The sequence below is a fragment of the Dipodomys spectabilis genome, unplaced genomic scaffold, assembly GCF_019054845.1.
Source record: "Dipodomys spectabilis isolate Male_0828 unplaced genomic scaffold, ASM1905484v1 ptg000006l, whole genome shotgun sequence".
In the NCBI taxonomy this organism is placed as follows: Eukaryota; Metazoa; Chordata; class Mammalia; order Rodentia; family Heteromyidae; genus Dipodomys; species Dipodomys spectabilis.
The window spans coordinates 12,844,994-12,862,124 of NW_024870683.1; the positions used below are offsets into that span (position 1 = coordinate 12,844,994).

The 17,131-nt window shown below is 35.1% G+C and overlaps 1 protein-coding gene across 2 annotated transcripts in view; it reads left to right on the forward strand.

Moving 5' to 3' along the window:
* The first annotated feature begins 2,014 nt into the window (after positions 1-2,014).
* The window catches only part of Plppr1 (phospholipid phosphatase related 1), a 113,069-nt gene continuing 97,952 nt past the window's right edge, over positions 2,015-17,131 (forward strand). Inside the window, exons 1-2 of one of the 2 annotated variants that reach the window (XM_042696279.1) lie at positions 2,015-2,043; positions 2,384-2,491. In XM_042696279.1, coding sequence (XP_042552213.1) covers positions 2,429-2,491 — 63 coding nt within the window. In that variant the 5' untranslated portion in view covers positions 2,015-2,043; positions 2,384-2,428. Of the gene's footprint in view, positions 2,044-2,151; positions 2,230-2,383; positions 2,492-17,131 lie in introns of those variants that run through there. The other variant, XM_042696271.1, reaches the window with a different exon arrangement.

Genomic DNA, 17,131 nt, shown 5'->3' on the forward strand with positions numbered 1-17,131 from the left:
AAATACGTAAATAACACCCGGAATCAAAATATACAAGGAATACTTTGAAAATATTGAGATGACCAATCCAATCATAGAAATGAAAATATATAAACATTTATTTTATAAAAGGAGATATACTAATGACTAATAAGCCTAGGGGAAGATGCTCAACATTATATGTTATTAGCAAAATGCAAATTCAAAACAGCAATGATATACCATTTCAGATATAATAGATATAATAAAATGATATGGTAGACACTAAAAATGTTTTGGGGAATGTAGAGAAATGGGAATATTCAGTGCTGCTAGGAGTGGGAAAGGGCATCACTACTTTGGGCAACATTTTGACAGGTCTCTAAAAGTTAAACATAATTTAACATGTAATCCAGAAATTCTCATCAATATCTACCTATGAGAAAGACTTATACAGAGAGGTTCATAGAATCATTATCCATATGCTTTATATATAACCTAATATTAGATATAGTAAAAAATTTTTTTGAGATAACCTACATTTCCACTGATTGGTAAAGGTGTTACAATCATTCAACAGAGTATTATTTGCCAATAATAAGGGGGAAATTAGTCATGTACTACAACATGAAGGAATTTCTTAGGCCTTGTGCTAAAACTGAAAGCCGAGGCTCAAGAAGCTGCATAGTGTATGATTCTGTTTATTTGAAATGTCCAGGTAAGAAAGGTCTCTAAAATCCGGAGGTACATTTAGGGTTACCCAGGCATGGATGGTGGTGAAGTTGGTGAGGGTGGGACTTAATATCAGTAGGCAAGAGAATTCTGTTATCCTCTATGACAATTGCATAACTTGGTAAGCATCCTAAAATATCATTTGAAATCAAATAACATTTGAAATGGTGAAATTATATATTCTATGCCTCAGTTTTCATCCCAAAGCTTGTCATGTGTTTTTATTCTATTTTTATTCATTATTAATTGTATTAAAAAGTCATTTAAAATACTAGATGTTTAATGCTTTTTCTCTTTCTGATACCCTCCACCGCTTGGATAAGATTAAAATTTTTGTTTTATACATATCACACTGTATCTCATTCATGCTAATAAAAGTACTCATCTGAATCATAAATATGGACAAGTGAATTCTAAGAAACTTTGACTATGAGCAAAATGAAAAGGATGCATGTAAGTCAATAATCAAATCAATGTATTAGATTTTATGCATATAGATTCCTTTCTTAATATAAAAATTAGTTCTTCCTAAATCCTAAGACACAATGCAGATGTGCTGTGGTATTATATAATATATAATATCCATTTTAGTTGAAAAAACAAGTTGCGTAAACCTTATATAATTATTGTGATGGGTAGGGGCTTATAAACATATAATATTAAATTTGATTGGAGAGAGATTTTATTGACAAGCAAGAAGTTGGTATCTTTTAGAGAGAAAGAAATGTAAGAAAGAAAAGTTTCATTCCAGAAGAGGCTTAAAAACACTTGGTAAAAAGAGAAAATAATTAGACATTAACATTAATTCATAATCTTTTTTTAAAGTGCAGAACAAGTGAAAAAAATTGTAAATGTTCAGAGCAGAGACAGGAAACAAGTGAGTCATTGCTCCAATAGAGAGTAAAAGGTGTTGAGAAAAAGTTCTTTGTAATCTGGCAATTTTCATTAAAAGCCCCAAATCTTCACTTAATTAATTTTTATTAAGCAGAATTCAAGCTATTCTATCACTTATACAAGATTATCTTCATTTTAAAGCAGAACAGGGATGTTCTAATAAACCATTTAACAATAATCTGCTATTGTCTAGCTACTCCCTTCTTATAAGTTTAAGATGATGTGTTACTGCTTTAATGTTTTGTGATTGGGTCATAGACTCTGGACAGAGGGCATATAGAGACAGATCAGTGATGTATTAACTCAAAATTGCTCGTGGCTGAGTAGTCAAGGGAGCAAGGGCAAATCATGGGGAGGGAAAGAAGTCGGAAATGAGAAGCCTGTAGTAAAAGTCAACTCCAGAGGGAGGAGCAAGGATGAAGGCAAATATGGTTGCAAACTAGGGGGAATCAGGCAAAGGTTGGGAGAGATCCACGCGGATGGAGACAATCACAAATATTTGATAGGAGAAACCGTGTTTTATGGCATGAGAGCAATCTACTAGGAGAAGGTGCCGAGCAGCCCCAGGAAATTAGAATTCTGCCTGTTATACACACAGAAGCTATTGACCTGGTCATTTTGGCTCTAAGACTATTTATAGCTGATGTGCATTGCTTGCTTTTGATTGGAATAATTGTTAGTCTGGATTTATTGTACCATAGTTTTGTGTTGTTTAAAACTATGGTGATATTTTTATGTGTGGATCTAAAGGACTTCTCAACATGTGACTCTTATACCATGCAAACTATTTCTATTTCAGCCTGGACAGTTTTAGATGGTGTGGTCTTGCTACATGCTCTGAGAAATGGCTGTAGGAAACAACACACAACGAAGTTATTCCATCATCCCGTGTTTTATATTTGTTGAGGTATGTGCATTTTTTAAAAACTTTACACATAACTTGTAATCATTTTCACAAATTTATGCTGCGAACTTAGATGACTTCATTAAATTTGTTAATCTTATGGTTGGTACAAATTTTAATAGTATAGATGTCAGGTAAAGAATCGGTAGGTTAGCAAAATGTTTCCTAAATAGGAAGCCATGAAGTAAGAAGGTTTATAAACTGCATCTATGGGGTACAGAAAATTTTCATGTTATATTTGTTTTCTTTTTGCTGGTGGTGTGACTATATTAATGATGGAAGCTACTGCAGCATTTGAATTAAATTCTATTTTACAATCATATTCTTACTCAGAAATTCAATATGTCAGGTGCTTTACTGATGTTAGTTTATGTTTTTTGCCTTGAAATCCAAATATACGAAGATAATGTTAGAATTGACTGTTTCTACTAGCTATTTTTCTTCAGTGAAGTATTGGTAGCTTTTATAATGTATGGATTCTTAAAAAAATTGTAATCATAGGGGCTTGAACTTAGGGCTTTATGTTTGCTCAGCTTGCTTATTTACATCTGGTGCTTTACCACTTGAGCCATGCCTCCAAAGTGGATTACTTTGAGTTACTTCAACTATAGGCCAGCAAGCAGGTTCTCCAGCATCTTCCTGGCTAAATTTTTCCACACCTTCCTTCCTGTATATTTCTATATGTAATGAAGACTACTATAGTGAAGACAAAAACATGGGAAATTTTGGGCAATATGGAATTCAATGGTAAGAAAGCTACCAGATTATCTCAGAATAAGATGTCAATTTGCCAATGTTATTTTTTTTTTGGATTCTCAACAAGATATGGTATGCAGAAGATTGTTTTTCATCCTAAATATTAGGTTTAAAATAGGACAGAATACAGCTGAAAAGTAAAAGCCGTGACATCTTTTCCTGTAAGCTGCCTAGATAGTCTCTCATTATGTCAAAAGTCAGCTGTAGCAAAAGTCTGTCAAAAATAGCTGTAGTTCTGTGTTAGGGGATCTTTTGACTGAGTTTGGGAACATGCATCTTGATCTATTTAATTGTCTATGTGAAAGCAGACACTTGGGCTAACCACTGCTTATAATAAGCACAGTGGAATTACATTTAACTTTTATACACAACCTATGAATTATTTTGAAGGATGGTTTTTACTTAAATCTCTATACATTTATATACATGCATAAATATATGTATATTCACATATTATTATATTTGTATATTATAAAGATATAAAATATGTATTTATAAATTTGCATATATTTTTCCAAAAATCATAACTCAGACTCACTGACTCTTGCTTTTGTTCATAGGCTGGTGCTCTACCACCTGAGCCATACCTCCAACCTGTAAAGCTGTATTTTGATGATCATTACTTGGCAGTTTAATTTTATTGATAATTTATATTCTCTGGTGGTATTTGTGAACCAGGTGTTTGCATTGCAGAATCCAGTAGAGATAGGAGAGAAGGCTGGAAGATGTTACTGTAAGTTGAGGTACACATATACTCAATTTACACTAACCCTCTACAAGGGAAAACAGAAAACTTGTCTCACAGTAATAAATACACATTCTTTAGAATCTGCATGCAACTTGCCACATGATACCAAAGACATTTCCAATCAGACAACAACCACACCTACTGTATAGTAGGAGGTTCTGTGAGGAAGAGAAAGCAGCCCTTTTCCCAGCCGGTCATGCAGAAATGGTAGAAGGCATAGCATTAGTTGTTTTTTTTTTTTTTTTTTTTCAGGTTGTGGGGCTTGAACTCTGGGCCTGGGTGCTCTCCCTCAGCTCTTCAGCTCAAGGCTAGTGCTCTACCTTTTGAGCCATAGCACCACTTCCAGATTTCTTAGTGGTTTATTGGAGATAAGAGTCTTAGGGCCTTTCCTGCTCAGGCTGGCCTTGAACTGCAATCCTCATATCTCAGCCTCCTGAGAAGCTAGGATTACAGGTGTTAGCCATCGGTGCCAGCTAGCATTAGCTTTTGAAGTGTTCTCTTTCTCTTGTGGTCAGAAAAACAAAACTTTAAGCTAAGGTTATGCAATGTAGCTAAATTAATGAGCTCAATTGATTTCCTTTTCTTTTTACTTACTCAGTTATTTGATCTAAATGTGATCATATAATGTCTGCATTTTACAGAGGAAGACATGTCAAGTTCTCTCTTTTGTACTGATCTTCTTGTGTTTTCACCTGACAGAGTTCAGAGTCCATATCTTTAAGTCTCAGTGTCATCTGATTCATTTCATGGGTATAATTCTCCCTTGACAACTCTAAAGTTTTATTATCTTCTGCTGGTAGCTAAAGAAAATAAAAAACATACTTTTTTTAAATGACAAAAACATGTAAGCTAGGGAAAACCAGGGAATAAGTCATCCATCATGATGCTTATCCTCCCAGCAGCACTTCAATCTTAAATTTTCTTAAAAATCAAACAGGAACCAAGGCTCAAAGTAAGAGATTTAATTTATTGCTAGATGCTGTAATCTCTGAAGGTCTTTAGCTTTCTAATGCATGAATGATGAGCTTAGCTGGCGGAGCAGAAACTAGAGAAATAAATTACTCTTTCTCTACTTCACCTTGGCACAAACATAAATATAAGTCTAAAAATCTGAGAGATGAAAAATGGTTTATTTTTTCTCTTGTTGTTTTGCTGTTCTTATACCGTATGAAAGTTTAAGATATATCAATGGGTTCCTTAGAAATGGACAAGAGAAAGAAAAAAGAAGTGAAGTAGAATATAATAGAAAATTGAGAAAGCATGAAGTGAATCTCAAAGTGATTCTCATGATTTCCATGTATTCCATTTAGCAAGCACAAACCGTTCACCTACATTCATCTAGACACTATAACAGGGGTAAAAGAAAACTTAGCTCAGAATAACATTGTTAAAATGTCAGTTGCGTCAATGAATGTATTTTCATTGCTGGTTTTTAATTATGAAAGACCATAAAACACAGACACCTACCTATACACACATACACACACATAAAATACACAAATACACACCTATATACACACACAAAATATAAAAACAAACAAAAACAGATATCTCTGTACCCACCACTTAGACCAAAGCTTAAAATTTTCCAATATTTTCTTAAAGGTTTTTTGAAGGAAAGAAAAATGTTGCAGGTAATGCTGTGGGCCTGTATTATTCATGTGAATTCTTTAAGTATCTGTGAAGTAATTATATGTGTGAACTTAGAAACTTACTTAACCCTACATGATTCCCATGCATATTTTTATATCTTTCCTTTGTATGTATATTTTTACAAATACTATTTTAGGGGAATTTTGTATAAATGATACCATATAAACCTTCCTTTTATAATTTAAATTTTCATTCACTGTTTCTGAGTTTATCCAGATTGGCAGTTCATTCAATCTAATCATCTTATTTTATTTGATTATGTAAATATACCTACTGAGGTACAGCTTGAGCCATTTGCTTAATATCTTACTTAAAACATATATATAATTTTAATTAATATTTTGCCTAATATATTTACTTTAAAGAATATTTATTAAAAATATCAATGTATATGTATGGAACAAGATTGAAACCCTAGAATTGCTAGAGAATAGTTTTATTTTCTAGGCATTTGTTTCTACATTATAGTAACCACATTAATATGTGCATATACATTTCATAGAAGAAAACTTAAAAGTTTTATTATTAATTTTATCAGTGTATCTGTATATTTCTTAAAAATTTCAGACAATCATCTGCAAGTAAGAGCAGATTTATTTCTTCTTTTCATTTGCTAGGCTTTTAATTTTTTGTATATATTTTTATTGTAAATATACTGTTCAGAGGGGTTACAGTTACATGAGTAAGGTAACAAGTACATTTCCTATCAAACGTAACTACTCCCTCCTTTTTTCCCCCTCTCATCCCTTCATTTCCCACCTCCCCAATTTCTCCCTCCTGCCCCCCCCCAAGTTGTAAAGTTAGTCTTCAACATAGTGTCTTGTACATCTCATTGTTACAATGGGTAAACCTATATCCTTATTTCAGCATTTTGTTATTTCCCTTCCCGTCCTTAAATTTAAAAAAATGTATATACAAGATTCAGGGCACCAGAATCAAATACAGTGGTTATACCAAGGGGGAAGAACATACAAAAGAAACAACAATATCATATGGTGCATTATAAGTATGTTAAAAACAACAGCAAGAAAGATAAAACCAGTTGTGTCTCTCTCTTGGGGTTCATTTCACTTAGCATCATCTTATATGGTCATATGTACATAGATTTTTACCTTTTCTGCTTGTTAGGCTTTTAATTTTTGATTAAAATTTTTGTGCTTGTCTTGAGGCTTGAACTGTCTGTGCATTGTCCCAGAGCTTCTGTGCTCAATGTTAGTACTCTACCATATCAGGTCCATTTCTCTTTTTGACGATTAATTAGAGATAAGAGTCTCACAGACTTTCCTGCTCAGGCTGTCTTTGAACTGTGGTTCTCAGACCTTAGCCTCCTGAGTATCTAGGATTACAGGCATGAGGTATCAACACTGAGATAGGCTTTTAATTTTTTTCCTGTCTTACTGCTCTGGATAAGTCCTCTTGTATAATACTGAATAGAAGTAGTATAGACCACATCTTTGCTACTTGCTGACTTGAATGGGACAATTACACGTGCTCTACTACTAAATTATGAGCATGTAGACTTTCTTTCTGTTCCTTCCTTGTAGATTAGATTGTTTAATTTGTTTTAAGCCCATTTCCCTTATTGATTAGATATAAGTTCATTTATTTATTAGAAATATGTCATTAGATATAATAGATATAGGTATAGCTATGGACATTTGGCAGTACCAGGATTGGAACTTAGAGGTTCATACTTGTCCTAGTGGTGCTCAGCCATGAAAGCCATGCCTCCAACCCTGCTTTTTGCTGGTTATTTTGGAGATGAAGTCTCAGGACTTTTCTTCCTGGGCTGCTCATGATCCTCAGCCTCCTGAATAGATAGAATTACAAGCCTGAATTACTATCAATCACCCAACTGACTGATTATATTTCTATTTTTTAAATTACCTTTTAATTGTAGACATATGTACTTGACAACAAACACCCAGGCTTGTTCATTGCTCTTCTGTTCTCGAAAACAATCAAAGCCTATTCTTAGGCAACTGTGAGCTCTTAAGTTTGCATTCTTGTGTGTGTGTGTGTGTGTGTGTGTGTGTGTGTGTGTGTGTGTGTGTGTGTGTGTGTGTGTTTTGTTGGTCGTGGAGCTTTAACTGTGGGCTTGGGCACTGTTCCTGCACTCTTCAGCTCAAGGCCAGCACTCTACCACTTGAGCCACAGTGCCACTTCTGGTTTTCTGGTGGTTTATTGGAAATAAGAGTCTCACAGACTTTCCTGCCCAGACTGGCTTTGAACCGTGATCCTCAGATCTCAGCCTCCTGAGTAGCTAGGATTACAGGAGTGAACCACCAGTGCCTTGATTTTTATATCATCCCTAAATTTGTAAGATAAAATTTCTTAAAATTGTCCCACATTCATCAGTTTTCTTTTTTTGCTATTAATACTTTTTTATTGTGAAAATAGTGTATAGAGGGGTTACCATTACATGAGCAAGGTGATGAGTACATTTCTTTTTTTATGGTCATAGTCTTTTTTATTTTATTTATTTATTTATTTTTATTTTTTTTTTTGTGAAAATACTGTACAGAGAGGTTGCAATTACATGGGCAAGATAATGAGTACATTTCTTTTTTTTTTTTTAAATTTAATTTAATTTTATTTGTGAACATACTGTACAGAGGAGTTACAGTTACATGGGCAGGATAATGTGTACATTTCTTACCAAGCATTGCAGCCTCCTCCTTTGTTTATCCTTCACATCCCTTCCCAGCCTCCCCCCTCCCCCCCTAATCCCAATCCTTCTCCTTCCCCCCCCCCCCCACCCCCGCACCAACGTTGTAAAGCTCGTTTTGGACATGACAACTTGTACTTCTCATTGTTGCAACAGGTCCACCTGTATCCTTAAACAACTGGTTTTTCCCCATCTCCTCCACAAGTTATACTGACATCAAATATAGTGAAAGCAGGGGTTATACTGTGGGGGAGGGACTTACAAAGCAACAAAGAGATAATCTTATAAATGTGTTAGAAACACATGCATGAAAGAAAAAAAACATTAAAATACACATCTAAGGGTTCATTTTCCTAACATCACATTATCTGACCTTTTCCGCTTGACTCATACATATACTAGATATTACAAATAAGGGAAACCATGGGACCTATGTTTCTTTGGGCCTGGCTTACTTCACTTAATATAATTTTTTCCAAGTTTTTCCATTTCCTAACAAATGGGGCAATGTCATTCTTTCTGATGGAGGCATAGAATTCCATTGTGTATATATACCACATTTTCTTGATCCATTCATCTATTGAGGGGCATCTGGGTTGGTTCCATATCTTAGCTATGGTAAATAATGCTGCAATAAACATAGTTGTGCTGGTAGCTTTAGTGTGGTCTTGTTTGTAAACATTAGGGTAAATGCCCAAAAGTGGGATTGCTGGGTCATAGGGGAGCTCTATGTGAAGTCTTTTGAGGAACCTCCATACTGCTTTCCAAAGTGGTTGAACAAGTTTACATTCCCACCAACAATGAAGTAAGGTTCCTTTCTGTCCACATCCCCTCCAGCATCTGTTGTTGTTAGAGTTCTTGATTTTTGCTGTTCTAACTGGAGTGAGGTGATATCTCAATGTTGTTTTGATTTGCATTTCTTTTATGGCTAGGGATGTTGAACATTTCTTCATGTGTCTATTGGCCATCCTTCTTTCTTCTTCAGAGAAGTTTCTCTTTAAGTCTTTCGCCCACTTATTTATTGGGCAGTTGTTTCTTTGAGGACTTGTTGTTGGGGGGTTTAATTTTTTGAGCTCCAAGTATATTTTAGATATGAGACCCTTGTCCGTTGTATGGCTAGTAAAGATCTTCTCCCAATCCGTGGGCTTTCTATTGATCTTGCTAGCTATGTCATTTGCCCTGCAGAAGCTCTGCAACTTTATGCAATCCCGTTTGTCCAACCTTTCTTTGATTTGTTGTGTTTCCGGGTCTCTATTATGAGTACATTTCTTATCAAGCATTGTAGCCTCCTCCTTTGTTTCCCCTTCCCTAGTTTTCTTAATTACTGTTGTGTCTCTTATTCCTTTCTTCTTTTGATTCCCTGATTAAATGAATAGATGTTATCTTTTGGAAATTATTTGAGAAGAGGTTAATTAAATCATAAACATTCTTAATATTTACCTGAAGTTGACTTTATATTGTGATTAACTTGGAATGGTAATAGGACTTGGCATTGAATTTGAGAAAGAGAAGATTTCTTTCCACTCTTCTAATATATGCTTCACCCTAGCCTTTATTATTGCTGCTCAAACTTTTCTCTCTTATTACCATTCTCAACAAATGAGCCACTTTTCTTCTCTAGTTGCCTTTCATTTTTTTCTTCTGAGTATCCTTCAGTTTCTAGGTGTAAATTTTTACTGGCTATGACTTGCTTTGCACCTTGAACATGAAAAATCATAATTCTTTAAAAAACTAATGCATCACCTATATTCTCTTTCATCTCTTTGACTGTAACAGATGCTACAGTAATTCTCTTCAATCTTGTCTCTTCACCCACCATATTCCAGAAGTTCTATGTGCTTGTTTTTAAAGTGTCTATTTTGTGTTATTCCTTTTGTTTATGCTTTGTTTCTTGCACATCTTTAATTATATCACATACATTTATTTTAGACTCTTTCAGACTACTACCTGAAACAATTAGCACTCTGATCCTATTGTTTGTTGTGTCTGTCATCTTTGTAGATTCTTAGTTTATTTTTGTGTGTTTTTTTAAGGTCAGTTTTTTAGCAGAGCTTGCTTCTGTAGGATTCATTGGGGACATAGGTTTTAGAAGTATCACTTTAAAGGGCTTTGGTATGAATGCTTCCTTGGCTTTGGCTTTATATTCAAAACCTAAACTTGAACAGTCCTGAAGTATATCTGGCCGAAAGTTTTCCTTCTCTGTAGTCTTTCTCTGTAGGTGAGTTTACGTAGATGCCCCCTCTTCACAAGTGGAAAAAGTCAGAATCTCCTATGCTTTTGCATAGCAGTCTCAGTTCTGACTTAAGTCCTTATACTTTACTCCCAGAGACATAAAGCCCAAGCTCCATTCCTGGCATTGCCCTAAGTTCATTCTTTTACCCAATGTCTTCTGTGTCATCCGTTCATTCAGCTCTACTCTGATTTTCAGTACCTTTTTGTTTTAGATTACCTAAGAAAGAAGGAAAGAACAAACAAATGAACAAAAGAAAGAAAGAGAATCCTTCATTGTGATGTTTCCAGCAAGATGTTGTACGTGCATTTTGTTTCATAAATGCAGTCAAGTCATTCAGAACAGACTTAGTTCTTACTTTTTTTCTTTCACTAAGGTATTATATGTTTTACACCTTCCACCCTTTTTTTTTTTAAACATACTAATTATGCTTCTGTAACTTAGATTAACAAAACTCCTTGTAAAGCCAGGATTATTGCCATGCTTAAAACATGTGTGTGGAATAAACATTGAGAATAAGACATGACTGCCCATAGTGGAAAAATGATGTGTGTTTTCCTAAGGTTTTAATTATGTAAGCACAGTGTGTGGTCTTGGGGTTATTTTGTTTATTATGGCAGTGGGTGAGAAGAGCAAAACCAACCTATAGAATTTAAAGTTCCTAGGGAAGCAGTTGCCTGTCTGGGCCCTGCCCTAGCCCATTCATAATGCTAAAATAATGGTGGAGAAGCATCCCGGCAAGGCAATGGAATGCGTAAAAGCTCACAATATTGAGAAGTCAGGAGCCATATTGCCCTGGGTAAAACTGGAATGGCACTAAAATGACTTGTTCAGTTGTCATTAGGAAGAAAACAAATTTTGTTGCCTACAGGAACACATGTAGAAGCCAATGAATAGCTGGAAGAAGAGAAGATAAACATCAGGAAAGCAAAATGGGTTAAAATATGATTTGTGATTCACAAGGCAGGTGATTTTAGAAACCAAGTCCTTGAATGTTGGAAATGCAGAAAAAAATGTCGACAGTTTGCATCTCCTGGTGTTGTCTGGCCTTTAAATACATATTTCTGGATTTATCAGCATCTCTTAAAAGGGTAGTAAACTTCACGGCTAATAAAGAGAGAAATCCAAAATGAGTAAAATTTCTAGATGATCCACAAAATAGTGTTTTGCTCTTCACTAGATGAGGTAAAAAAATTAGCAAATGCTGGACTAGACAAAAGCTACATAATCTACACAGCAGGAAAAGGAGAAAGCTAATCTTCAAATGAATGTGGGGATATCTACTTTTTCATTCTCACTTTTGTTCCTTGCACTCAATAAGATGAATTTTTGGGCAGTCACCTAGAGCATACTAGTTAGAAAATAAAAATAGTGATATAAAAAAATCAAGTAGTCTATGTTTTTCTTCTTCAGCCCATTTTTCATTTGAGTTTCCTTCTTTCTTCTTTCACATCCTTCTCTCTGATTTATATTCACTCTCCTCTCTGTCTCTGTCTCTGTCTGTCTGTCTGTCTGTCTGTCTCTCTCTCTCTCTCTCTCTCTCTCTCTCTCCTTCCTTTGTATTCCTCACCTCTCTCTTTTTTTCCCCATTGCTTTTTCCTCTCATTGCTTCTTTAACTATCATTTTAGCACCACTTTTCATACTTGGGGATCTACAAAAAGATGATTTTATTTTCCTGAGGGAAACACCACTCAAATTAACATCTACAGAATGTGGAAAAAAAGACGGGGAGCTGTCTGTGTGGTCTCTGAGCTCCTCTACAACTAATGCCAGATGTACTTTTCCAAAATACCAACCCTTAAATATTCCCTTTGACAAATTTTCCCAAACACAAGTAGATTCCTCTCAAGACCATTTTTCTATATTCTCTCTAAAATCCTGACTAACACACTGTCAAGCCTCTTTCAAATATATCTGGACTACCAGCAAAACTTTAAATGGAGCTTCGTTTCCACAGCAGACAATATGAATGCAATTGTAGCTTGATGTGCGCAGATGAGACAGTTTTTCATTTTGATAGTTGCTTGTTCTTGCAGTTCTTATTGCTTATTTTTGACAATTCAGTTTTTTCTCAACTTGAACCTACCAGGTGATTATTATAAATCAGTCTGAAGATAAAGAATATCATGAAGTTCAGCAAGAACTTGATGATTCTGAATGAGTTTCTCTAGGGTAGAGGTAAATGAATGTACATCATTAGTTTTGGGTACCAAGAACTAGCTAGTAAAGCTTCCCTAGCCTCAGGTCCCTCTAGTTTTGAAAGAAAATTCTATCTTACCTTTTTAACTGCTCTGTGCTCATGGGTATTTAGATTCTACAGTGAAGACTGCTTTGATTTTGAGTCTTAGATTGCAGTTCTCAGATTTCAAAAATTATTATCTTTAAGTAGTTGTACAAAGGAGTTACTATTTAACGAAGTGTAGGAATACAGTATATCTTGACCAATGTCACTCCCTTCAACATTCTCACCCATCCTCCCCAGCCCACTGAGTGCCCTTTAATTAAAACAAGAAATTGGCTGGTTCCTGCTAAGGAGAAAGTATTAGTTTCACCTGCATATATACAATGCCTGAAAAGCAAACATAACATGGCATCAAGCAGTCTGAGTTTAAGTCTTGGCTCTTTCATTGCTAATAGAAACTTATGTATGTTCTTTAGATCTCTTTTGTAGATGCTTTTGCATATTGAGTAGGTGAATGAGAGTAAGGAAAACATTTTCAATATATTTAGAGCCAGAATTCAGACATAGAAATGCTGAAATGGGGACTTCCCTTTCTACAGTCTGTCTCCTATAAGAGCCCAAATAATATTTTTATATTTTAATCCAGACAAGGTTCAACTATCTACAACTCCTTGTGAATAGGATAATTTTATTTGATAGAGTTTTGACTTGATTAACGGTAATCAGAAAACTGTTTTGAATGTAAACGTAATGATTTGAATATAACAATAAAAAAGAAAACAAAAGAAATCCTTTTGACATCTGTAATTGTTTTTAAAATAGCATTCTTTTAAAATGTATCTGAGTCATCTCAATTATACTCTTCATAATAAAAACAACTTAAAAATCATTCAAGTAACTATAATCCAGTCATATAAAATTTAGTATTTTGGTGCTATTTAGTTCAGATTTAAATACTACTAATAAGACATAATAATACAATTGACTATAATTCCATGTACTCTTCCTTCCAGGATATTTTTATTTTTTCTTTGCTTCTTCAGCAGTAACCACCAAGCTGAATTTGATGCACATGGTTTTCTAAGACTTAATCAACTTTTAAAAAATGTATTTGTTTACCTTGCACATAAATACATTCAAAATATTAAAAGATGTTACTCTGTGTGTGTGTGTGTGTGCTGGTCCTGGGGTTTGAACTAGGGGCTTAGGTGCTATCTTTGAGCTTTTTTTTTTCTTCTCAAGGCTAGTGTTCTACCACTAGAACCAAAGCTCTACTTCTGGCTTTTTTGTTGTTCTTTTGTTTATTTTGGTGGCTAATTGGAGATAAGAGTTTCATGTACTTTCTTGCCCAGGCTGGCTTTGAACTGCAATCCTTAGATCTCAGCCTCCTGTGTACTTAGGATTACAGGCATAAGCCACCAGCTCCTGGTAACTGTTAATTTTTTTTAATGTTATAGTAATTGAACACAAGGTGTGTGTTCAAATGCTCTATCATAGCCCTAGATTTATAGAAAAAGACCAAAGTTATGAATGGCTAAGGCTATACCTTGTAAATTGGTGTTTTTAAATTAACCTCTGTTTAAATGAGGCAATCAGTATGGGAGAGGTTCTGACATAATAACAGACTGCCCAAATCATAGCGGTTTAACCTAAACACATGATGATTTTGTATGAACAGATGGGAAGGTTCTGCTCACCATAGTCTTACAAAGAATTCTTACTTTTTTATCCTGAGCATCAGCGTTTCTTTCTTTCATCAAGTCTAGCCATGTCCATCTATTTCCTCAAGCAAAGAAACCACAGAAAGGTGCATCACCTTGTCACTGCTGATACTGCTCACAGAGTGGATGCTAATAAGAAGAAGCCCTGCAGGTGCACTTGATGTCTGCTGGGTCACCTGAGCATCCAGAGTTGCTGAGTCTTTAGTTTCTGCCTACAGCCCTTCCCTTCATATGAGTCAGACATGAACCCATGCACCTGAGGATGGACCAGTGTCTTCTATCCTCATGTTTCTTACACTCTCTCTATCTAGGTTAATTGATTAAAAGTGCTTTGTTTGGGTCATCAAGCTCACTGACTTCTCAGACATTTTGGATATGATGGAGAATATTGCAGACACAAGCCAGACAACATCTTCATGCAGATTGGGCAGTACATGTCTAAAAGATGTGATGCCTTTTCTGAAATATGCATATATTCCTGCACAACTACTAATCTCAAAAGAAATGATGTGCACAAATATCAGTGATTTTATCTGAGTATTTGAAAAAAATATTTTATATGAAAATGTATTAGTTTTCTTAGAAACATTAAGATTCCTTTTTAAGATTACATTGTTACTGGTGTGTGATGTGTATGTTTGTAATTAAAATACAGAATATTTATGATTCTGTATCATGTAATAATTATGTAACATAATTTATAACTTACATAAATAGTTTATTTGTATAATTTATAATTTACACTTATCTCAGCCTTCTGAGTACTTAGGATTATAAGCATGAGCCACCAGCACTGGACAAAAGCTAGTTGTATTTTAAAAATCTACAATGTCTAGATTTAATATCGTATCTCAGAGAAGACGTAATGAAAACAACAGGGAGAATTGTCTTTTCAAATACTTGATCATTTGTACACTTTCTATGTCATCTTTACCCATGCTAATCTTTAGAAATATTAGTATAAGTAATTAGAGTGCTTCACTTGTTTGTCTTCTTGAGGAAAAAACGCATTTGAATGAGTTGACTGTCTTTTCACTGACTATAGGTTCATATATTAAGCTGCATTATGTAAAATGAGTAAGCACCTTTATATTCGGTTTTATACAACTATTTAAAGATAAAAATTTTAAGGCAAAACAAAAATGAATTAGAGAAATACATGATTTCTCAAAAATGAAACAAACAAAGCAAACAAAAAACGTTCTGTGATTCCTACACATCTGTGTTGAACTGTAGTTGCTTTTAGTCTATTTGGTGCCTTATACATCAATTACAAATCTGTGCCCTAGTCCTTTCCCCATGCATTGACCATTAGTAACAGCTCTTTCCAAAGTTATTAAGAAAAATGTAGACTTATAATGCTAATGAGGGTCATAGTTCCTTATACAAATCCGTACTGATATACATGTGTGTGTTGTGTGTGTGTGTGTGTGTGTGAGAGAGAGAGAGAGAGAGAGAGGGGGGGGGGGGAGGGAGAGAGGGAGGGAGAGAGGAGAGAGAGAGAGAGAGAGAGAGAGAGAGAGAGAGAGAGAGAGAGAGATATCCAAAGAAGCTAAGTAACTTGTTCAAGATCACACAACTGGCCATCAATTTGACTTCACAATCATACCTATAATTCTGGACTCTGTCATAATCAATGGTAAATAATTTATCCACTGGTGAAATTTCAAAATTAGGACTGTAAAAAGGTTTCAAAATGTTTACAGCAAAAACAATTATCTAGTAATGCCATGTATTTTAATGTCGATGAAGTGAGGAGGAGCCTTCAAGTATAAGAGACCTATGGGCTTACAAAGATTCCCTAACAGCTCTGGATCCCTTTTGCAAAGGTGCCTGTAGAGTATCTCAGGGAAGAAACATTTAGACCAACAACTGATAACTGGTGTGATGCTCTTCAAGTGAATGAGTAGGCAAATGGGAATTCTGCAAAAAGGACAGAATGGCATGAACCAAGACCTATAAAGATCCTAAAAACTTACTTAAAGAGCTGACAGGGATTGATTCCACAAGGTTAGAGCTTAGAGGATAAAATGGAAGGTGGTGACGGAGGAGTCAAGCATAGAAAGTGGCCAGATCATGAAATGCCTTGAAGGACGTTTCATTCAGTTTCCTTGTCCTATAATCTTTGGGAAACCAAAACATTCCTGAATATTGTAAGTTTATACCTTACCTGTCAACATGCAATGGCAGAAGTGGTACCTAGAACCTGTAACCATGGAAAGGAGGCATGAGTTCATATTTTCAAAGACCTTTTCATAGATACATCTCTCCCTACCCTTACCACAGATTATTTCTCACACAGGGACAGTGTCATGGCCCTAAGGCTTCCATGGCTTATTTTAGCACATAGAAACAGATGAGAAGGATATACATGGACAGATTCAGTTTCCCTAAGAGCTGCTCCTTCTGCTTCTATGATGATACCTTGTTCCTGTGTCCTCTGGAGGGGAAAATGCCATGTCTTCACATGGCAGAGGGAAGAAGGACACGAGAACTAGAAGCCACATGAAGTCTCTTTCTTAGATCCTTAGCCCCATTCAGTGAGGCATTTCTTAATGTTTACAGTCACCTCTTCAAAACATTAGAGGCCCCCCTTCTTAATGTTTACAAATTGCCCAATAAATCTCAACACCTGCAATTTGGAGGGGACAAACTATAGAATCTAATAAGAATTTCAACCCGAT